Source organism: Triturus cristatus, chromosome 4_2, assembly GCF_964204655.1.
Source record: "Triturus cristatus chromosome 4_2, aTriCri1.1, whole genome shotgun sequence".
Lineage (NCBI taxonomy): Eukaryota > Metazoa > Chordata > Amphibia > Caudata > Salamandridae > Triturus > Triturus cristatus.
This window is the reverse complement of record NC_140586.1, coordinates 654,314,696-654,338,973: the sequence shown is the minus strand read 5'-3', so window position 1 is coordinate 654,338,973 and position 24,278 is coordinate 654,314,696. Positions and strand designations below refer to the sequence as shown.

The window sequence follows — 24,278 nt, the reverse complement described above, 5'->3', positions numbered from 1 at the left end:
AACATGGTGATGACCTTCATAGAAATCTGTAATACATTTTATGGGCTCAGTGGTTACAGTAGGTTTCCTGGCAGAGATCAGTAGGTTGAACTACTCAAAGTCCCAATCTAGTTGTCAGTTTTTGGCATATTTTCCATTTTCCCATGATTCCTATAAAACAGTTGTAACAACTCTGGCCTTATCAAGGCTGGATTATGAAAACGCTCTATATGCAGGGATACAGGTCCAGCATCTGGCAAAACTGCAGCGCCTGCTAAACGCAGCAGCCAGGGTGGTGCTGGACATTCCCAGGTCTGAGCCTATTGCACACAGATTAAGATCCTTCCACTGGCTTCCAATAGGAAAAAGAATAACGTTTAAGGCATTGTGTCTGGCCTACAAAGCCCTGCATGGGACGGGTTCGCAGTTTTTGAAAACCCACCTAAAATTGTATGAGCCATCCAGGACCTTGAGATCCAGCCAATCAAAACTTATCCAGGTGCCAAAATACAAACAGGTCAGGTTGGGGAGGGGGGGGGAGGGGGGAGAGGGGAAGGGGGGAGAAGCTTTCTGTTGCACACAGCTAAGGCGTGGAATCTGCTTCCAATTGCAATCAAAAATAGCCCATCTCTGCTTCCATTCAGGAAAGAGATAAAAACCTGGCTATTCAACGCAGGCTAGAAACAGACTTGGCAGCTCTCAGGTCTCTCTGCATCCTCCTAGCGCCAAGACGCCCATGGGCAATCGCGCGCTTTATAAATATACAAAACAATCAAATCAATGGAGTATGGACAGTTTTTCAATGATCATTTGGGATTTCTTAACAAGTTTCTTCATTGCTGTTCCTTCTTGCTCTGAGAAGCCCTCGGTTTGGGATACTGCAGATAGAATGTGGAGGATAGCAGCTGGTGCCATCAAGAGTTGAGTTGGCCACAGTAGATTTGCGATGAAGTTGTGTATGAATTTTCTGATCATGCAGATAGGTGCTATGATGCAGGGAATCTACATGATTCTTAGATATTGTTGAGGACAGCTGCATGTTCATATTGTTTTGGTTCATTAGTCTGATAAATCTCTGTAAAAGTGATTAATGTTACTGCCATATTAGTTAAATATTGTCTGTGTAACAACCCCAATAGATATTGTAGGTTGTGAAATCTGAAAACTCATCACCCCAAAGTCAAAGTTTTTCATCTACTTCCATAAAGATATAGCTCCCCCTCCAACCCCGATGGAACAAATAATGCACCCTTTGTGGTCCCTTGCATCTTAAGACATTTTTTGGCTGAATGTGAAATTGCGGTTGCGTAGACAGAAGTGTAACATTCACAGAATCATATTTAGAGCCTAATACTAATGAACAGATCTGGTGGAAAATGTATGTTTTGTGCCCTGCAACCTCATTTTTTCTGGATGTAGATATGTATATCATTTAGTTTACTTAATATCTCTGTGTCTTATGTAAGATGGAAGGTTCTTCATGAAGGGCTGGTAACGTGACTCAATGCAATCTCCTAATGTCAAGCATAAGGAGTCAATGCCGGATAGGAGGACACGATGAGGCACCCCGCTGAGGGTTGGGAGGGGGGGGGGGGGGGGACCTTTGTGTATTTCTAGGAGCCCATAAAATGTTGCCATTTTTGGATGCTTGCATATAGCAATTGTTTCTTTTCCATCCGAGGAAACCATCTTTGCAGCATTTGTTCAGTTTGGAAAGCAGTTAATCTTGAACTCTAGAAGCTGGATTCTCATAAAGTCTTTGGTAGCAGGTAGTATCTGACACCTGTTTCTCTGCTTCTGTAATGTAATCATTAGGCCTGGGTGAAATATAAATTGAGATGGTGTAATTTGCGTAATTTCGGGGATTTTGTGTTATGCTGGTTATGCACATTTTTTTAAATAATGCCACTGCACCTAATTTTGCGGTGTTTGGTGTAAAAATATAATGCAAATGTGCAATTCTCCGGTAACATTTTATTGCAAACGGAAAGAAACAAAAGCTGTTTATGCTGCTCTTGTCTAAAGGAATCCTCACACCAAAAATTGACGCAGGGATGCATTTAATGCTCAAATAAAGCATGAAATGAAATTTGCATTTCGCATGTTTATTCAAATTCAAATTACTCAAATGTTGCACACCCATAGTAATCATGAGGGTAGAATATCACTACGTTTTCCCTTTGTCTGATTTTTTTTTTTTTTTAAACATTGGGGTATTCGAGAGTTTTTCTTTTGTTACGGAGTGACATTTGATGGAAGGTATTTTCTTTTTTTATGTAGTTGCAAAAATGTTCCAGATCATTGATAACTACAGTACAAAATAAATCAATGATATTACCATAGGGGAAGGAAGGTGTAAATTTTTATCCAGAGCGAATGAGTTATCAATGCCCAAAGCGCTCAACATCCTGGCCTATTTCCAGTTGTCCAGATTCTTCCATGCTAGCTAAGAGATAAGTTAAAGCCTAGCTCCGCTGATGTAAATGCAGTACTGATAGGTCGTCTCTGGATCATTTGATTAACATTAGGTTGTCCTGGAAGAAAGTGTGTAGCTTACTCTTGGAAAACCACGTGTATCTTAAGTTTTACAATGAATTTATTTAGGTCACTCTTTATATGGACTAGATCCCAATGTGTTAGAAGGAAAGCCCTCTTTTCATAACGTCTGTTTCAGTGTTAGTCAAAATGTTAAGGGACAGGTTGATGGCTGGTGTGGTTGGCTTTCTTTACCAGTGCCTTCTTCAATGGGTTGTAGCATGCACTCGGTTGTACGGATGTGGTTTGAATACCTTGTGTGTTGAGTTGTTGGCATGTCCGGTTTGAAATTCTCAGTCTAAACCTTTTGAATTTCTCTAAACAAATTAAAGCCAATCTTTGAGGTTGTGGCTTCTGCTGCACTTGTAACAGAATCTGTGAGGTTTTTAACTTTAAATAATGTGTGGATTTGTCTCATTAGGAACTTCTGGAGGTTGTCCTGTTTATTTGTAAACATACAGACAAGACCCAATTGAAAATCTTGTTGGTGCCTTCTGAACTTACAATTCCTTCTTTACATATCCTCTTCAAATGCATCTGTGGAGGGTTTCATTGTTTTTCTTGGTGCTCCACCCCCCCCCCCCGTTTATTTTATATACAAGACTGTCCACCTCAGTGCTCTATTTTTCAAGTTCTTAATCTTCAATGTCAATCAATCTGCTTGCTAAAGTTGAGGCATGGTTTGAAGCCTGTGGTCATTTGCCTAACACTGTCTGGAAAACAATGATTTTGGAGTGGGTGTAACACCAGCAAAAGTTTGGGATCGAACAACATGAAAAAAAGGAACCGACATCAGTGAGCGAGCCAGCTTCTATATATGGCGTCCTGCTGTCACTTCCAGAGGCTTTGCGAGGGCACTGAAAAACCCGATAGTGCAACCTATGTGAGCACAGAAGCAATTGCTTAAAAAAAAGTTCCAGATCCAGTCTGGTGCCTGGGGGAATTCCAAGGTTAGGAACCAGCTGTAAGAAGTATCCTTCCGAACATCAGTATTCATGAAAAAAGGAGTGAAGATTCCACAATGGCGAATGTTGACCTCCTTTTCATCATATTTATCTTGCAACAGGTTTACCACTCTTTCTCGTCATGTTTAACTTTGGGATGTATTTTTGAAATATTTTCCCGCGGGTGGTAAATTGTAGCAAGAAAGAAACATTTAGACATGTTTGTTTGGGTATTTTGTCAACATCCTATTTGCAGGCCATATGTTTGTAACATTTGCATTACACAAAATCTCATTTTGTTTAAGAAATATAAAGGTTTCTCTACTTGTCCCATGAACCACCGGTATTTCATGACAACCTTAAATGTGTAACACCAACAAGTCGGTCCAGTATCAAGGTCATACATACACCAAAGGCCAAGCCGACACTCGTGGTAACCACACACAGAGATGAAGGCGTGGTAGTAATGACTCACACATATGCATGAGAGGCACAGCCTCTAGGCTGGTAGTGACTGTGCTTAGGAGATGGGGCAAAGGACAAGCTTCACAGGAGCAGTGACACAGGAGCCTTTCACCTATTTTCCAACTTCTCACATATTCTAACGGACTGTGTACATGAGCTCAGTGCTGACAATTACCCCTCGCTGACCTAGACTTTCAGCAGTCACCCTAAGCAGCACCTCGGTCTCCTTGTGCCGTGTATCCTTTTACAGTCAAAGAATGACAAAAAGCGGTCACTTTCCTTCCTTCACAGAAACAGGGTGTCGGGGTGACACCAATAACTATATACTCTGTAAGAGTAACAGAAAACCATATTTACTTAACAAATGCCTAATAAATCTCTGCAGAAGTAAGATAATGAGCATTAAGTGACAGACACTGACACAATCACAGAATTAGGAATACAGAGCAAAATAACCACAATCCAGCAGAAGCGGACACTGTAGAAAACGGGCACATGTGGTGGCATCACAAGCACCTTAAAGTCTAGACTCCAAACAGCACTTGTGTTACTAGCACCCATGATCCCTGGAACTGAACCTCATGGCACATGTCAAACGCCCACTAGTTATCAGCATCAAGCACTCGGTTCTAACAGGGGATTGTTGTACACATCCATTATCTCAAGTCACAGATAACGAAAAAATAATTTTACAAGATAAACTCATGAGTCATCAGCCAGAGAAGGTGAAGATTTCAAGGGCACGCCAAGTGGCAATGAGATTCCCATTCAGTATAAAGTAGTAAGTGGGCATTCATTTGTCTCTCTTAACTAATACTATACAACAAGCTGCATGTGTAGGAGGAACGGGACACTCACTTCTCACATTAGCATAGGAGGTTGGATTTATCGCATACTGCCATCAGTCAGTGTCCTTGCACACAGTGAAACAAAAGAAGCAACACTTATTCATTTACTTACTTAAACTGCGCATACCACAGGCCCAATCCCATCTAGCAGCATGAAAACAGCAGCAAAGCACGGTATGCTTAAAAAATGGCCCTTTTCAGAGCTTCCTCAAAGTACAATAAAGACCATTCCTGCTTAAATTTGATCCAGACCCATAATTTAGGGCCTAACACTGAAAGCTTCCTATCTCCCAAAATTAGCATTTGGTATGGCGAACTAGAATAAAGGAGGCCTACAATGCTCTACCAGAACTTTACCTGGAAAGTTTGTTGGCCGGGCTAAACAACAAGTATTCACATGACCAGTGTCACAGAATTAGTAGTAATGGTAAGACTAACAGATGCCCATGGCGACTCTTCGTGTGCGTTTACTCAGAAAAGCAAAAGGTGCATATATTAATAACACTTCTGCTTTAATTACATAAACACAAAATCACGTACATGCAAAACACTGATACAACCTTAGTCCCAGCACAATTTGATGGGTAACATGACAAGTGCTCCTTTGTTTCCGCAATGGACACAGAAAAGGATGAGAAGGAGCAAGCACCAGTGTCCTACTAGAAACAGACGAACATGGTTATAGTGCAAGCCCTTGTGTGACCTTAGTCACCGAAGCAGAAGGTGGGTATGGGGTAACCACTCAGGAGTTTGGGGCCTCACATATACCCTACTTCTGTTCCCGACAATCACTCATTAGAAAAATACAACTACCATGCAACCAGCTATGATCTCTTATCCCGAAGAACAGAACGTCACGTCACTGGTATCCAAAGTTACTCAGCAGCTGGCTATGGAAAGTTGTGGCAAAAACTTACGCGTACAGAGATCAAAAAAGGGTTAATATGACAAGCTCCCTTCAGAACCACAACAGTGCAACAAAAGCATCAGATGAATAAGAAGATCGACCATAGGAGCCTCTCAGGAAATACAAACTGAATGCCTACACTTACCCGTTTGCGAACGAGAAAAAGCCTTTTGGGATGCATCATCCCAAAAGGCATTCGCAAAATAGGGAATCGCAATTTTTGCGATTACCTATTTTGCAAACGCATTTAAGGAATCACAATTTGCGATTCCTTAAATGCAATGCAGGAAGCAAAATAAAATTGCTACCTGGTTTTAAGGAATCGCAAATTACCACCAACTACAAGTTGGTGGTAATTTGCGAATTGCAAGAAAAATTCACTTTTTCTAGGTGTCATGTAGTGTACATACATGCCCTTAGGGTATGTATGTGTGCCACATGTGCACACATGCATATTTCAGAGGTGCAACAGGGTGTCCATTTGGCACCCTTGAAATTGCATGCGCAATTTGCGAGTACCTGTTGGGTACTCGCAAATTGCGCATGCAATTCCCATTCCTTCCTATGGGCCTCTCGGAAGCCATTCCTTATTTGCGACTCACAAAAGCGAGTCACAAATAAGGAATATGTAGGAATCGCAATTATTATTGTGAAACCTACATACATTGTATTTTGCAAATCCATAATAGCAAATCAGTAAAATTTTCTATTATGGAATCGCAAAATCCAATATGGATACATCTGGCCCATAGGACCCGATAGACTTCCTTAAACTGTTGGAGAACTTTAGATTCTCAAAGACATCTGGTCTGTTCATTTCTGTGCTAACACAAACCATTTTGTACTTTCCAAAAAACACATGACGACAACGAAAATAAGTTTACAGAATTGTTTAGTTTTGACTTAAAAGTGTTACGTTTTGGTGCACAAGCAAAGGCCCAGAGAAAGTAAAACAGCAGCCTGGGATACACAATATATCGTTCAGGCTTCCTATAGTCTTTGGAAAATAAGCATCAGGGCAAACACTGTACACAAATATTATCTGTACCGTTAACAATTCAGGCAAAGAGAACAGAAGTTGATACACTAACCCATATTTGCCAAGACAGAACAAGCTAAGCACTGCAGCTGTGAAAATACTGCCTACAGGTAATGTACTAATAATCAAACATGAAACAGCTAACCTTTCACGAATGACAAGAAACAACGGTCGAGGATGGATTAATTCATAGCAGACTTTTATCCAGGGTAGATTGATATGCCTGTTAGCAACCACATATCACAATAATTAGATTCTGACACTTAAAAAAGAGCTACGTTTTTCTGCATCGATAAAAGCTTTATTTTAAGCAACAGAAAACATCACTGTATTTAAAAGAGAAGTCCAGACATAATGTGAGGCGAGCTATGCCAAATGTTATGCTAGTCCTTGCCAAGAATTGAAACACAAGAGCCCATTAGTAGTGTGGCAAACCGTAAACGATGCAGATGAACACTGGAATGAAACACCCACCGTTACAAGCCCGCCCTTACCTTAGAGCCGTTTAGTATTTCTGAGGCGCTTAACCTTCACCTTCTTAGCTTCAGTGACTACAAAAAATATATATGTGGATTCACAAATTAAAACACTGCTTTGACTCTTACAATTCCAAACAGATAAAAACCAAAACAATACTTGACACAGGAGAGACTTAAGAACAACTATTTAACTACCTTATTTTAGTGTTTAATGGTTATACATACAACACTGGAATGCTTTTTATAACTATAGAGCTTTATGGATAGAGTGACGTCACTTACATATACCTTCCTTCAATCACGGCCATATTGGCACCACTGCTTAATCGATGTGGACTTTCAAATCGATGACACTCTTGTTCACCAGGTCCTTTTCCTGTTTTAGGAGCCCCCTCTTCCATAAAGGGCACAATCGACAAATTGACAATTGGCCTAATGCAATGTCCTGTTATTGCTACAGGTGCTTCCAAACTTCGTAACCAGCGAAGGAAACATGGACTGTGAAGGTTTTTTTTTTTTACATTTTAATATATTCTGATCTGAATTATGACAAAGTCTAGTCCTACCGGCTGCAGACACACTAGCGCAACCATCATTTAAAGGTACGCTGTGCAGGAATTAGATTAAAACAATTGAGTGATCGTTCAACATAGAGCTATTTGAGAACAATGTAACTATCATAGTCCATAAAAAAACGACAACCATTGCCTTCTAAATAAAACAACGTAATCGACTGCATAACAATAGTGATGTATGCATTATCAGGATCAGGTATGCTTTTTGACTTGTGTATCTGAATAAAGAGATTGTCATCACCCATAACAGTGTAGATTTCTTCTTACTTTTCTTTGTTTACAATGAGAGTAGGCAATATTAAAAGTATATAATCTAATATTTATTTAGAAAAAAGGGGGTCCCCTGCATAAGGATGGCTTGCCAAGAGCAGGGAGAAAGAAATCTAACTTAGAAAAATATCTTGCGCAAGAACTATTATATTTGAGTTACGGGCATGACTGCACATGAATAATCTTTCCCAAAAAATGCTTCAATGATTAATTAAATACAGACATACACAAAATCCGGCATTTTTTATATTCAAAATAGCAAAAATATTTATTTGATGTACAATTAATAAAAAAGGTAAAATATTATTAGGAGACTATCTATACAGCTGTTCAAAATCATCTTTTGTGACAAATCTAGCAGACTTTCATATCATGAACATATAAGACAATTTGATATAAATACAATCGTCTGAACATATTCGAGTAAACATGATAATCTCTATGACTAAAAATGTAAAATCACTGATAATAGTCAATAGATGATGAAAATGTAACATATCATATTATGGAGGGCTTTAATATGTAGTTTGGAGTGTAGTTCTTACTAGCTCTAGGTTCCATGGTCGGTCAATTGAAGAGAGCCTCAGAGCTGGTGTGTGTATGAGGCCCTGCTTCTAAATTGATCTTAAACAAATCTATGTAACTCGATAGGAGTCAGAGCTTTTCTATATTGGCGACGATCTGGGGATAGGTGAGCAGCACGCAACGCCTCAACACTCCGATCGATCACCAGGGGCTGTTGGAGCGGTTACTGGAGCAGGACACACTTTGGGCTAGAAAAGGAGCTTGAAGGCAAGCTGTGATAGTGGTGGTGAAGGAGCACAGTTTCACTGTGCAGATGGCATGTTGTGGTGGAAACCTACAGGCCTATTTACATTGAAGTTTAGCACAACAGACAGCTCAGAGTGACTTGAACCTCAAAACTCACCTCTTGTTCCTCGAGGCAGCGGCACCACAAGACCTGCGATCAGGTAGGAAGGCCGTGACGCCGCTATTCAGCATGCAAGCACCTCTCATTAAGAGAACAAAGTGGTGAGAACCTGCTGCTCCCTAGCACATGAGCGCCTTCCCTGGAGTGTGCCATGCCCTAACCCTTGAGGCAGCGGTTGCGAGATGAGTAAGCAGGCCGCTCCCTCATCCGTACAGTTGGTTTTGTCTCTGAAGTGCTCACCAGCGCAAAGTGACCTCGTTATTATCGCTCAGAGCATTAGTCCTTTAGATTATTAGAGGAAGGATCTTGACGTTCACCAGATTAGCCAATCACAACAGTGGAGTCACTGGATGCTTAGATAATTAGAGGAAAGATCCTATCCTCACTTCTTTTAACGCAACACTGGGGAGAAATTGAAGGAGTTGGTGTGCAATTTCTCCTATGTGGGTGTTTTTTGTTGTTTAGTAATACAAGGCACACTGGATTTTTTTGGGCAGTGGAACTGGGAATCTGGGGTGCTGAGTTGAGTACCAGAAAGTTTAATTGTTGTACTCTGGTACCAAATCAGGTACCAGTAAAGCATACTACCACAGCTGTACCCGGGTGCTGAGTCGGTTACCTGTGATTTTGGAAGGAACTTACTATGTTTGATGTTACTGAGGGATTTTCATTGCTCACAGTTGGTAGGGTGTTGACAGAGATTGTGTAACTTGACAAGTGGTTTATAATGCACAATACTGCACCACCACTGTTCTTTTTAGTGTCACCTGGGGAACCTGTGTTGAAATGGGCAAAGTTGAAGAACGTCTTCACACACTACGCAAATGTATGTGGCACTTGATTTAGCAGAGAAAGGAGTAACTCTCTTCTTCTACTCTACTTGGGTCCCAAAGGTCAAGAGGTGTTATAACACGTTCTGGACTTTGATGATGTAGAAATGGATGGCCTGAATAAGTTTGAGGTATGCATTAAAAAATTAGACAAACATTCTTTGCCTTTGGTCAGTACGATCTTCGAACAATACCACTTTGGGTGGAGAGTCCAAAAAACACAAGAATCAGTTGAAAAATGTGTTACAGAATTAGGTAAATTGGCATCATCTTATTAGTTTGAGGGTGCGTTAGATGAGCGAATCCGAGATCAATTTATATTTGGGTGAAACATAGAAATGGTAAGAGATGAACTCTGTCAAAAAGATGATCCGTAACTGGATTAAGTATTACTTCTAGCCAGAAAGACTGAGCATTGCCTTGTGTGTCTGGATGTGATTAAGGAGGACAATGGAAATATATGGAAGAATCAGGTCCATAGCTTGGTCAAAGCAAAAAACGATTTACAAAAGAGAAAATTACAAGAAAGTGTTTCAGATATGGTTTGGTTGGGCATATCGCCAGTGATCAGATATGTCCAGCTTGCGGGGGCTTCTGCAAAGCGTGTGAGAATGAGGATCACTATGAAAAAATCTGTAGAACTCAAAATGAGAGCAACAGAGTGACGGAAACAGTTGTGAGTAATGAAGACCAACAAAGTAAATTTGATGACTTGCAGTGTGGTGAGATAGTTCTTCAGGTGCGGAATCAAGGGCGAGTGGACCAGAAGACTACATGTATGTTAATGGCTATAAAGTAAGAATGCTTTTTTGACTCTGGGGCAAAAATTACTTTGGTACCAAGTGTCTTTTATAATGAAAATCTAGCTAATAAGGTAAAGCTGTTTAAGCCAGACATCAAACTGATAATATGAGGGGCAACCTATTAAATTGGTGGGTTATTTTGTATGTGGATTAGAGCACAAAGGACAAATCACTGCGAACAAAATGTATATCTCTTGCAAGGGGGGATAGTATAATTAGTTGGTTTCACCAGGGAGGGAAGTTATGCTGGATCACAATAGCTCTGCTCCGATTGGCTTAAGGAGGAATATTCTCTTTGATCAGAGGGGCGCTCAAATTAATGGTGGGACTCAAGGTTTGTCTGAAGTGGGGATAGTTCAGGATGAGGGCCGATTAAAATTAAAAAAATGCTGGTCATAGAGAATTTCATGATGTGTTTAATGACAAGTTAGGCTGTTTGATTCTACGCATGAGATTGTGTTGAAGGTGAATGCACCACATGCGGCATGTAAGATATGAGGTGTTACTTTTTTCATGACGCAAGTAATAAGGACGAAATAAACAATTTAAATTAAAAAAGAAAGGCATAATTGAGAACGTGGAAGCATCAGAATGGGTGTCACCTGTTGATTTGGCTTGTACTGCATCAGGGGACATTAGATTCTGTGTGGACTTAAGAGGATTGAATAAAGCAGTGGTGGTGGATAACTATCCCCTACCAAACATTACAGACATGTCACAGTTGGATGGTGCTAAGCTGTTCTCCACAATAGATTTCAGATCAGCAAATCACCAAATTGAGTTGGAGGAGCGGACCGGAGATCTGACTGCTTTCATCACACCCCTCGGGTGTATTTGTTAACAATGGTGCCCTTTGGCTTGATCTCTGCAGTCTCATCTTTACAGAGATCTATGGAAAATGTGTTAGGTGGGTGTTAAGATCTACCAGGACAATGTGCTAGTGTTAGGTAGTATACAAGAGGAGCATGACAATTGTTTGAGGTTGGTAATTGAAATGTTCAGGAAAAGAGGCATTACATTACAGCAGCGTAAATGTAGACTGAACTGCAAGGATATTGTGTATTTGGGACATAGGTTATCAGAGGAAGGGGTGAAACTCAATGAGGCGCTAGTGGATACCATTAGTAAGTTAGCTGTCTCAGAGTACAAGGAGGACTTTGTTACATTTTTGGGCACGGCTGAGTACTACAACAAGTTAATTTCCCACTTTGCTGGTCATGCCTACAATACGAGGAAACTGCTAAAAAAAAAGGGAGTGAAATCTGCATGGACGGCACAGTGTGACATATCTGTAGGTTGAATCTTCATTTTTGGCTTACCTGAATCATCTTTTATGCAGTAATTTCTCTTTGATACTTTACGTTTCTAGCTGATCTCTTTTCTGTTAGTTTAAGGACTTTTTTGGGAAAGTTAATGGTTTAATGTGAGTTCTAAAATTCAATATAAAAGAGGAAAGATGTGTGGTATCCTAGAACGTGGGTTGGAACTTAAGCAAGTGGAAAGTGGTGTTCAGAAGGTTCTTACTGGCTCAGGGTTCAATGGTTGATCCGATGAAGAGAGACCAAGAGCTGATGGTTGTATGGGGCGTTGCTTCTTATGGATCTTAAATACATCTATGTAACCCTATTAAGAGTCAGAGCTTTTACCTTTGCAAACACTTTTCTCTTTTATAAACAGAGTTCTCAGAATGTCTGTACTACGTCTTAATGAATGTCGGCACCCAGTCTTTCTGAACAGTTCTGATGGAGACATTCTTATTATGGTTCTACTTAAACCCTTGATCTCACAACTTTTCAGTTTAAAAAAAAAAGTGTTACATCAAAACCTCAAAAATGGTTAAGCTTAATAAATTGAGGGTAAAAAAAGGTTCTTCCACTGCAGCATTAAGATTTCTACAACCATAATGCTGGCCAGCAGGTTAATACCATTTCAGTGGCACTCTGCACCTCTCCTTTCTCCTCCTTCTGGACCGGACTTCCAGCAGTGAAGAAAGGAAAGGATTTAGCTTCTGAGTGGCAGTTAATATGTCTTCAAAAAATAGCTTCTGAGTGGCAGTTAAGTTTTCTTGTTGTCACTGAAAATCAGGGCAATCCTGAGTGATAGCAGTACAATCCAAATCCCCACAGCCTGATATTCTGTCCATGAATGGGCCGGCTTCAGAGAATGGGTGGAGCTAAAGTAAAGCTAAACCTGGGGTACTTTGCACTTCACTGTCCATAAGTCTTAAATCAATATCTGATTACAGAACGAGCATCATGGTAGAACTTTTTTGTAATACATTGCTTCAAGTGTGCATGTATTTCTGATCATTCCTTAAGGAGTCCAAGTGATGCCGAACGCGAAAAATCTGAACAACCTAGTATAATATGTTACTACAATAAGGATTACCACCTTCATAGTATGTATTATGTTATACGTTTTACAAGAAACTAACAAAGGTAGAGACCAAGGGTTGTATGTACTATTGATCTCCGGTTCAGTAGGCAACTGTATTGTTAAAGGATACCAATACAAACTAGTCCTCATCAATACTGGCTAAAGCACCATAACATATTTTGTGTGATACAAGTTCCTCAAAACTATTTATATTCTAGCTTTATGGATTAGCAGATTGGGTCTAGCCAGCACATTTATACTGCTAAATAGATCAGCAACTTTCAACACCACGGAACAGTCAGACAAATATCTAAATAAACTATTTTTTTACTATTAAACAAAACAATAGATACAACAAATAGAATATCCAAATATACATTCTACTAAATTAAATATAGGACTAAATACCGTATATGAATAAAACCACTAAAACTTAACTAAGTCTCTTCTGTTAATAAAAATTACAAATCTACCCACAGTACTAGTTACATCCAAAGACTGCACTTTTAACAATTAGATTGCTTGCTTCATAAAGGTTCCTTAATCCATAATTCGATGAAATAGGTTTTCGCGTTTGTTTCTATAATAGTTGTAAAAATAAAGAATCTACTATAACAAGTGCAACATTACATTTGACAGATAAACCACAGAAAAATGGACCTCTATTTTCCCCCATTGGTGTTGCCATGTGGGGATACCCAAAAAAAGGGTTACAACCTATTCAAAATTTTAAAATCAACTGTCTCATCTTCCAACTCGGCCATACAGCAAGTTAGGAGAGTACCACTGCTCCTCCTAGGAATCCCTGGAGGATTCAACTGAATTTCTGTTACCCCTTCACTTATCCTTGCTTCTAGATTTGCTTTGAATCTCAATTCTTTTTTTCGATAGGCTCATGCACAATTCAGACATGAATTACTTTACGAGATATAGTGGTTGTGAGCAAATTTCTCCTTACCTCCCTTAGTCCAAGTACTTTCACTTTAGCACAATTAAGAACTCTAAGCCTCTCCCAGAAGTGAAGAGTAAGGGATCCTGACAAATAACCCCAAGCCATTAAATTTGCTTCCGTCTTGATTGTCTAGACCATTGAGGAGCTGGGCAAACTGAGCACATTTTTTTAACCATCTCTTAATTTTTGCATGGTACCCAAACATTTGATCTCTTCTCCATATAAAAGCTTGGTCTGTATCATTTCAGAGTACTCCTTTGGTCTACACTGAGGAGCTTCCTATTCTGATCAACAGACTGACCCACATGAGAATCCTAGATAAAACCATCAAGAGCAAAGTTTCACATATTTACTGGAAGATCACAAACCATCCAGCACAAAAGAGGTATCTTGCGGAGTCCTGTTAGAATTTCTTCTCAGCCTATTGTTTCTGTAACATCTTTATGTGACCTTTAATGTACCTCACAAGTCGCTATAGTTTGGTATTTTAAGCATGTTTATATACATGGATGGCAAGCATGTTCTTCTCCAGCTGGACAGAGATCTGAAAGTGATAACACTTCTAAAGAAGTTCAGACAGTATCTGAAGCATGAGGTGTTACACCATGCTCAAATAAAATCTTGTACAGCTTGGGTGCTGTTGATCTGTCAAAAGACAGACCTTTGGTCACAGGAAATCATAGCAGGCTTGATGTAAGTGTGTCCCACTCCAGTGAACCATGTTTGTAATCGGAGACCAATCATGGACACTGAATTAAAGATACATCCACAGGCACTGCATTTAGTAAGAGATGTTTCTCTAAGCTCAAACTACTGATAAAAATGCTCTTTTCCCTGGTGTTTTCACCCACAGTATCAGTTATAAGCAGTGGTTGAAGTGCTTTTGAAAAATGGATGGGAACTGTGATGCTAAGGGCAATAGGAATGGAGTCAGTGAGTGTGGGGGCAGGGTCAAAAGCATGGATACAAATATTCTATATTCTGTAACTATTTTGTTGGTCTTTCCCTTCCGATAAATGCATGTAGAACAGCGCACATATCTTAAATGAAAAACACAAGTTGAACTAAACAGTAGGAAATTAACTATTTTATGTCTTGAATCCTCTATTTGTTAATGTGATCACTGCGGATCTCTGTGACCAGACAGCCACTAAACTGAATCATGGTTGGTGCACTGGGGACTTGTAGATTCTTTATGCTAAGAGGCCCAACCAGTGGTATAAAGCATTTTAAATATAGAAGCCATTCTTTTAAACTTGCATTACACACAGTATAAGATAGCTTCCATAAAATGTGCAAAGCACATTAGGTTTAAAATAAAAAGCTTTCCAAATATAGATTAATATCATGCAATCTGACTGTACCTAGTGCAAACATTCATGTCCAGTAACAGCAGGCATTCCAGAACTCTGCTACTAACACTCTTACATAGCCGCTCCAAAAGAATACATCTTTGTCACAATGAAGCTTCAAGTGATTCCATCAATTAAACCCAATAGAGGTTTCCAAGCAGCCTTTAGCTTTCAAACTGCACACATTTACATTTCTTTCAGGGAGCGGACATCCTGACGAAAACGCTTGTTTGTTGTTAAGCTGTCTGCCCCTTACTTGGCTCGACAGCACAAGAGAACCTCCGCTCCCTTTCAGCGGAGGCATCTCAACAGTCTGAAGTAACCATTCTGGGAGGGTTGTCTTTTCTTTTAACAAAAGGTAGAGGGAATGTATTTGTTAAATTAATGTAGTATGGGCAAGTCATTATTCACTGATTTCACAACTTTGATGTCTGGTTGTGAGGGACGTTTCCCCTCATAGGTAGACTATTGTAGCAGAATTTACTAAGGGGATGTTAAAGAAGGATATATCCCTTCCGAGGATGAGAGAGTCAAAGGCCTTATAATGTCACTTTCTGTGATGTCATTAAGTTCAAGAATGTGTGATGCCAATTTCATTACCTTTGTGTTATGGTGAATCCCCATCCATGTAAGGAAAAGTAGGTTTGAGAAAGTTACCTTTTCCCTGCCTGAAATGTCAAGACACCAATTTGAATTGGTTCTCCAGCTACACCCAGCCAGTGATGAGCCTCATATAGGTGTGAAATGAATCCTAAAAGCAAACAATATGCTGACCTGAATGGGAAGAGAGTACTCCTCTGAACTGCACAGAACATGCAGGGTGGGAGTTGTAGGCATCCTTATTGACACCAGGTGTCCAATCCTGATCAAGGGTCAAATACTGCTCGACAGATCTGCTGGGTTTACATAACGATGCTTGGGGCACTTTTGAAAGGGAAGAGAACAGGATGCTAAGACAATTGTATTGATCCACCATCTGGTCGCTGAAGGTTCTCTGCTTTTGTCCTACCAGACTTCTGTCCCAGGGTTTGTTGTGGCCAAGTGTTAAATGTGGGAGGACTCTAGCATTACCATAGTAGACTCCCCACACACACCCTCAGCACCAAAGTTTAGTGTGGCCAAAGGCTTTTGTTATATTGAAAATACCCAAAGTGGGTAGGGATGGCCCGGGAACTTTTTTCCCATTGGTTAGGGAATGCCAATGATGGCCTCCCAACCACTAGCTAGCGCCAGGCATAAATGAGGCACCTCATAGCACCCACTTCAGAACACTTTCTGGAACTGCGAAAGATCTGGTGAGGTACGGCCCTGCAGTCTGTAACCTAAGAGGAGCTGTGAAGGACTGAACCTGCTCCCTCTTGCACCCAGGACAAGGAAGTGTACTCCAAAGATAAATGCAAAAACAACATGTAATGGACAGACTGCAGAACAATGTCATACACTCACCCCAGTACAGAGATCAGGATAGCTTGACTTCAGTGGCGTAGTGAGCACGGGACCCACGTCTGGGCATACCCTTCCCACATAGGGCGAACAGCAAAACACACAAGATGATGGACAGAATGCTGCACATTGGCAAAACATTCACCCCAGTCAAAACGATAGATTTAGGCCCAGATCTCTGTACTGGGGTGAATGTCTGACATTGTTCTGCATTCTGTCCATCAACTGTTGTTTTTTCATTTGTCACCCCGAGTGGGAAGGGTATGCCCAGACGTGGGTCTTGTTCTCTATGCCACTGGAATCAAGCTATCCTGGCTGAAGAGGGGTGAAACCCCGAAACCGGTCCTAGGATGCTTGTTTCCAGTCCAGGGAGGACCTGGCTTGGCAGTTCGGGCTGGACTGTTCCCATGAGGCACAGGGTCAAGACTGATTTGCATATGGCTGGGTTCAAACTGGAACGGCATGGTGAGCAAAAAAACTATGGATTTAGGCCCAGATCTCTGTACTGGGGTGAATGTATGACATTGTTCTGCATTCTGTCCATATGTTGTTTTTGCAGTAATGCCCCTGCCTCTGACTGGCCACACTAAGGGGATTACCGGTACAGTCCACTCCAATGCCGTACACAAATGTGAGAGCAAATGTCCAGAAACAGAGTCACTTGCCCCTGTAGGGAAGACGTTCTTACAAGTCAACTCCGCAGCCGTGCACAGGAGAAACCATTTCTCGCTGAGTTGGAACTAGACTCCCTAACCTCGCTAGGGTGACCAACTGGCATGGGTGCAAATTCAGGACGGTGAGTGTAAAGATTCAGGGCAAAGGGTCAAAATTCAGGACAAAAATTCAGGACTGGTGGTCAAAATTCTGGACAAAACTTCGGGACAAAAGGTAAGTTTTACAGACACATTAGAGGAGGTCACACAGTAGTATATAATTAAGCCCATCCACATCCAAGCATATTCAACAATTTGCAAACCTATCCATCATGTATCATTCCATCCATCATTTCACTTATCCATCACTCCATCCACCCTTTCACCCTATCCATCGGTACACTCATCCATCCACTCTTCCACCCATCCATTCACTCATGCATCCAGCTTTTTAGCTTTTTACCCATCCAGCCATCCTTTCACTTATCCATCCACCCAGTCACTCATCCTTCCACCCATTCACCCTTTCAGTCATCCATCCATCCTCCCTTTCTCTCTCCATCGACCCTTTCACTTAGCCATACTTCCATCCACCCATTCATCTACTCATCCACTCATGAATCCATCCATTGACCCGATCAGTCATCCATCCACTCCTTCACTCATCTATCCATCCTTTTGTCCATCTACCCTCCCTTTCGCTCACTCATCCATCCTTACATCCACCCTTTCACTCATCCGTCCATCCATTCACCCTTTCACTTATCAATTAATTTCATCCATCATTTCACTCATGAATCCACCCTTTCACTCGCCCATCATCCACCCTTTCACTCATCCATCCATCCTTTCACTCATCCCTCCACCCTTTTACCCATCCATCTACCCTTCCACCCATACATCCATCTTTTACCTTTTCTCTCATCTATCCTTCCACTCTCTCATCCATCCATCCTTTCTCTCATTATCCATCCAGTCACCCTCTCATTCATCCATTCTCCCTTTCACTAATCTATCCAGCCATCCACCCATCCTTTCACTTACTCACTCACCCACCTTTTCATATTAATTATAAGCTGAGCCTTTGTCTGGAGAGTTGCAGACAGAAGAGGCCCATCAAGAACGTCACCCTTGCTCTAGTTCCGAAAGCAAGGGGTGGGGCGGAGAAGGGTTCACTATGCCCTTGCACATAGGCATTCTGAGTCATGAGTCATGAATGATGCACAGTGCCAGGCCATGACGTGACAGTGACATGGTGTTTTTTCCAGGGCTTCAAGTGGGATGAAAAAACGGGGTGGGGGGGGGGTGGGGGGGAGAGAGGGGAGGAAGGTAGGGGTAGGGGTGTCTCTCCAAAGTGGGTGTTTGATGTAATCAAGGGCGTGGCTTAAAACGCCTAAGCTAAAAATCTGTGCTTAGTATAGTGTACTGCCTGACTGGCATTTTGCCTCTTCTGTCATTGTATCCAGATATTTAACACAACAAGTAACGTTAAACCTACAACAAGCTAGATCTATTGGCTTTATCAATGGTTGTTAGTGGCATAAAATAAAAAAGCAGCATTCATGGGTCCCGTGAAGAGGCTGAACAAATGAAACCCTATGCTCCTAAAAAACGGTCCAGGACATGGAGCACTATTTAGTCCAGGTCTCCAACAGGCGAGACTTTTTTTTATTGGCAAGATTTCGATTTGGTCAAGTATCAAATCCCTTGGCCTCATCCTGTGGTTGGGTTCAATCAGGATGTAGGTTGCCCTGCAGCTGGGACAACCGGTCTCCGGAGGACACCCTACATTTTGTAATGTTTCACGATTATTTTACAAAGCCCAGGAAGCAGTTTTAGTCCCTCTGCTGAAAAGTCGACTTTTTACCCAGGGGTGTCCTGCTCTCGTTCATCTGCAGATGCTTCCTAACGTTCATGTTTCACCTGTAGTAGTCAGATTTTTACGGGCTGCCTGGATGTCGAGGCAGTCGAGACCTGATTGAAGACTGACTTACTGTATATGGTGTTCGTAATCTGATTCATTGTTCATTGGATCTTTGATCTGAATCGCATGTGTGTTTTAATCAGCTGCTTGTATCCTTTCATGGTCGCTTGGTCAACCGAATAAACATTTCACGATGATGATGATGGTGGTCATTTGACAAGAGGCTCGTGTTTTTACATTCAGCACTCGCGGGAAGTGTACTCGGACACAGTGTGCTGCTTTGGGATTTTACAGAATGAAATTAAGGATACCTAGAAGCGGTGCTTAATTTGAGCCAGTGGTTTCCGGTTCTCAGCACTGGCACTTAATTGTCAACACCGTGGCTTATACCAGTCTGACACATGGTGGTGCTGTTAAAAACGACTACTGACTGCCGCCCAAGCATTTCTTATAGCCCTGGGGGCCTAGACTGAATTGTCACACTTCTAAGAGTGTGATGATTACTAATAGTGTTGGGTTGTCATTGGCAGCGGCAATGTGTGGTGCAAGGTGCAGGGGCCTCCTAAATCAAATTAAGCACTGCCTAGGAGTACAACTTCGAATTTCTGGCATCGCATGCTTTAAAACCACAAACAGCATCTAGAAAACTTCCACTACTTAAAATGTATATAGCGCTTCATACTTCGCTGGACATCTGCGAGATGGGTGGCACGCTACTTTATTGGCAGTTGTGAAATGGCGTGCATAAAACCGTTAAAGATACCTAAATTAGGGATTACGTCATTTTTGTAGAACGTGCACCATAACAAACACAGTAACAAAATCAAAAAAATGCCTGCAGCGTTATTGAAACCAATTCACGCGTAGTTTTACGCCGTTTCCTTACTTAGCTCCTTGGTTCTTTGCAGCTCAGACTTCAGATCTAGAGAGCGGTCCGAAACACCGAGGAACTTTTCAAGCTCTTTGCTGCCCTCCAGAGCCTGTAACAGAGAAACGCGTAGGATTAGGAAGATCATTCAGAATTCGAAATAATGTGTAACATTGTTGACATAGTTTGGATGTTATTATTAATGCCCCGACCGCACAGGTTAAAATTAATACGCATAGGTTTTAAATCCTTTCCTTTACAAATTAGCAGCTGTCGACAGAGGGAATACTCTGGCCACAGTAGGCCTATTCTGTTTCAATTTGTGGAAACACGAGAAGGAAAAAGCACACCCGGCTGCTCGGCGTAAAGCGCTTCAACCTCTTGTCAGGGGCAGTAAGCGCATTATAAATGCAATTACACCAAAATACAATTTACCTGAAAGACCCACAGTGAGAGAACCAAACACCCATCTGCTGGTGCCGATATGTTTGTCTTAGGAGCGGATAAACGTATATATTTGTTTGGATTTCTGAAGGGGAGGCCCATTCCGGCATGTGAATACCATTCCTCTTAAGTGCATTGCGGTATATGTAGTTTACGATAGTATTTGCACCCCCAAAATAGGAGAATGTCTGCTGATGCATGACAAACATCAAGAAATAAGTATACAGAGATGTCCGCCACTTCCAGCGCTAATACTGAATAGCGAATACCTTTAATTGTGAGTACATAAGTGACAATTCTGGTGTGACAGAAGTAAGACCAACACACAGGGTGGGCCTCGGGTACTGGTGCATACGCGCACCGACCCCATTTATCATTTATCTGACGTAACCCCTATTCGTCATTGTAATTGCATTTATATAGCTCTTACTACCCTTGATGAGACATCGAAGCGCTTTTCAGCAACTAGCATGCTACTCCGGAACCCAAAAAGTATCGGTGGTAAATTAGTATAGGGAAATATGAAATTAATTTGGTCTAGAAAGTGTTTATTTGGAGATCGTAACAATAGGAGGAGGTTTGGGATGAGTAAAGGAAAGATGGAGGAGGGAAGAGTCGCTAGAAGTGGATTAGGGAGAGAGATGAGTTCTCGGATGAGTCTAGGAGGAATACATGAGAAAGGCTTGTTTGGGAGATCTGAATAGTAAAAGAGCTTTGACATGAAAAGGAGAGGAAGAGGACGGACGAGTCTAAAAAAAGTTATTTTGGAGATCATACTAGTAGAATGGGGTTTGGGATGAGCTAGAGACAGGAGGTAGAGGCTGTATCGAGAGAGATATAGAATGAGAAATAGGGTAGTGCATTGGAGAGAGTAGTGGAATGAGGTTTGGGATGAGTCAGAGTGGAGGTAAAGGATATACCGAGAGAGGTACAAGGTAAGATATGGGGTAGTGCTTTGGAGATGCTGAATTAGGAGTGATGTAATAAATATAAAGATACATGAGTACATGGAAGGTATATTTGTGTAAGGAAGGTAAGAGATTTAAGTTTAATTTAATGTTCATGCATCGCTTTATGGGTGATACAAAGCAGCTTGAATGTGGATCTTCTGGCAACCAGTAACCAAGTAGGGCCCTCAAGGTGGGGGAGATGTGGGCTTGTGGCTTTACATGTAGGAGTAGTCTGGCAGAAGAGTTCTGAATCCGTTGTAGTCTTTTCATAGTTGTTAAAGATGATCCGTTGTAGAGGCTATTGGTGTAGTAGAGTTTAGATAGTACAAGATAGATACTTTAGTCTGTGTTTCCAGCTCGTCAGGCCAGGTGGCAAGTGGGTCATCATTTTTCCAATCGCCCCATATGAGTATTTCTGTTTTGGAAGTATTCAATTTGAGATGTTCCATGTCATCCACTGATTCACAGCTTTGAGGCAACTACAAATTTGTGTTTCCAACATCTTTAGGGCTTTCCAGTTTAAGGAGTATTTGTGTGTCATCTGCATAGTTACAGCATGTGAGGGAAAATCATTGGTCAGTGCCGGTAATGATGTAGCTGTTGTAAAGCCTGGGTGAGATGACAGAGCCTGGAGGTACTCCTGCTTTTGTGAAGTATTGTTTGGATGAGAAAGGGGAGGGGGTATGAATGACATTTTTTCTGTTTTGAAGGTAGGATGTGATCCAGTCGGGAGCAGTTCCCGCTATGCCGGCTTTGTAAAGTCTTTGTATTAGAGTGCCATGGTCAACTGTGTCAAAGGCAGCTGAGAGGTCCAAGAGATGTAGTGCAGCAACCTCCGTTAAGGTCATCCCAGATGGCAATGAGGGCAGATTATGTGTCTCCTCTTGGATATAATCCTGAAAGTATGGAATTGTCTTCAATGAATTGAGACATCTGGGCGAAATGCTGCTCTTTCTATCAGTTTGCCCCGGACAGGTCCATTTGTACTTATTCTGTAGTTATCGGGGTTAAGTGGGTCCAAGCTTGTTTTCTTTAGGAATGGGCGCATGTATGCCTTGTATAGGTCTTCAGGAAACATTCCAGTAGTTAAGGAATTGTTGATGATGATTCTTACCGGCGTGGCAGCAGAGGTAGTTAAAAGAATTCTCTTGAAGGTTTGTGGTGGATATGGTCAGAAGGGCCGCAGGCAGGCTTGCTTGCTTTGGCCAGACCCGTGAATTAAGTGTGTGATATTTATTGGAAGGAATGTAGAGGGTGGATTAGCCTTTTTTTTTAATTTCTATTTTTATTTTTTAGCTATTCTCCCTTTCCATTCACATAACGAGAACAAAAACTCCTGTAACAATACAAAGTCCCTCATTCGCTAGGGAGGCCTTGAATTTTCTCAGAAATCAAACTTAGTCCTCTGGCTTTGGGTAACAAGCACCCCTCTAGTTGCAGTACCCTGGGTTTCCAGGAACATAGCGAGCCTGTTTTCTTGGGTGTCAGCAACAATTGTAGTCCTCTCTGCACTCACCGGTTCCTCTGTGTCCCATTTTCAGGCAGTCTCTTCCTTCTTCAAGTTGTTCCTGCAAATCTCTCACACTTTCCGCAGATGCTCTTTTTAAACCTGAACACATTTTGTGTGAAAGCCTCAGCACCTCGCTGTGTGGGAATCATTGTTCCCTTCATGTCAGCCAAAACCAACGGAATCCTTTCATACGGCAATCTAAATTCAACACTAAGTCCAGTGTGCATGTCTGGGCCCACGGCTTTCATCTTCAAGGCTTGCCTTTCGATGTTGCGCTGTCGCCTCTCTTGGCTGAGCACATGGTCAGATGGGGACGGAACCCACTTGGGTGCATCCAGGTGCAGTAGGAATGCAATCTCAGGGGTCTTCATGAACAGCACGGTGGACAGCACTGTAGCAAACAAGCATTTGGTGGTACAGTGTGGGGTGTTTTGGTAGGCACACAGGAAACTGAAGTGGCAAAGCAACATTCCCCTTTCTCCCCAATATAGTGCTCATAGTCTTATTCAACATGCATATACAATGCTCAACCTCCCCATTCACTTGTGGCCAACACAGCGATATTTTGCAATGTCGGATACTTAGTGCTTGCATGTATTGGCTGACGCATTGCCCATCAAAGGGTGGTCGATTTTCAGTCTTAAGGTGCATAGGAAGTCCATGTTTAAAAAAATATCTTTTCTAGCTTGGGTTTCATATTGTCAAATGTTGTAGACTCGACCATCTCAAACATGGGGTATTTCAAGCAGATGTCCAGGAGGACATGCAGCATCTGACCATATGGGACTGCAGCGATCTGCCCTTATTCTCCTACCATGTTTCAGTGCAGGCTCCCTTCCATTCAGTGAGTGAGTTTTGTGCTACTACCGTCTGACAGAGAACACATGACATGATTGCGGCCTCTGTGAGTTCTGTCCTTTTGGGGAAACCATAATTTCTCCCATAAACAGGTTTTATCCTCGCATTCTCTTGATGGTTTTTGAGGGCTAGCATTATGGTGCGACTCTGGAGGCATCTAGGAATGACTATTTTGCCACCTCTCATGAGGGTGGCATTTGTCAAGCTCCGCTCGTTGCTCACTTTCTACAGCTAAGTCAGCATCTGTCGGGTGTCTGTCTTTCACTGCATGTCTTCCACTTGTTGTCTATTACGGTTACTTTAGTCAATTGCATGCACATGCCAGCAGTTTCGGAACACTCAA

At 41.6% G+C, this 24,278-nt stretch overlaps 1 protein-coding gene across 13 annotated transcripts in view; it reads right to left on the bottom strand.

Moving 5' to 3' along the window:
* ITGB3BP (integrin subunit beta 3 binding protein) overlaps positions 1 to 24,278 on the bottom strand; it is a 303,033-nt gene that overhangs the window by 31,967 nt on the left and 246,788 nt on the right. For 7 of the 13 annotated variants that reach the window (XR_014960660.1, XM_085602406.1, XM_085602407.1 and 4 more), the window contains one exon: positions 20,192 to 20,285. Coding sequence is in view for 11 of the 13 variants with exons in the window: in XM_085602406.1 (XP_085458532.1) it covers positions 20,192 to 20,285 (94 nt within the window). In the remaining 2 variants the exon portion in view is untranslated. Of the gene's footprint in view, positions 1 to 7,211; positions 7,269 to 20,191; positions 20,286 to 24,278 lie in introns of all 13 variants that reach the window. The other 6 variants (XR_014960659.1, XM_085602409.1, XM_085602403.1 and 3 more) reach the window with 1 other exon arrangement.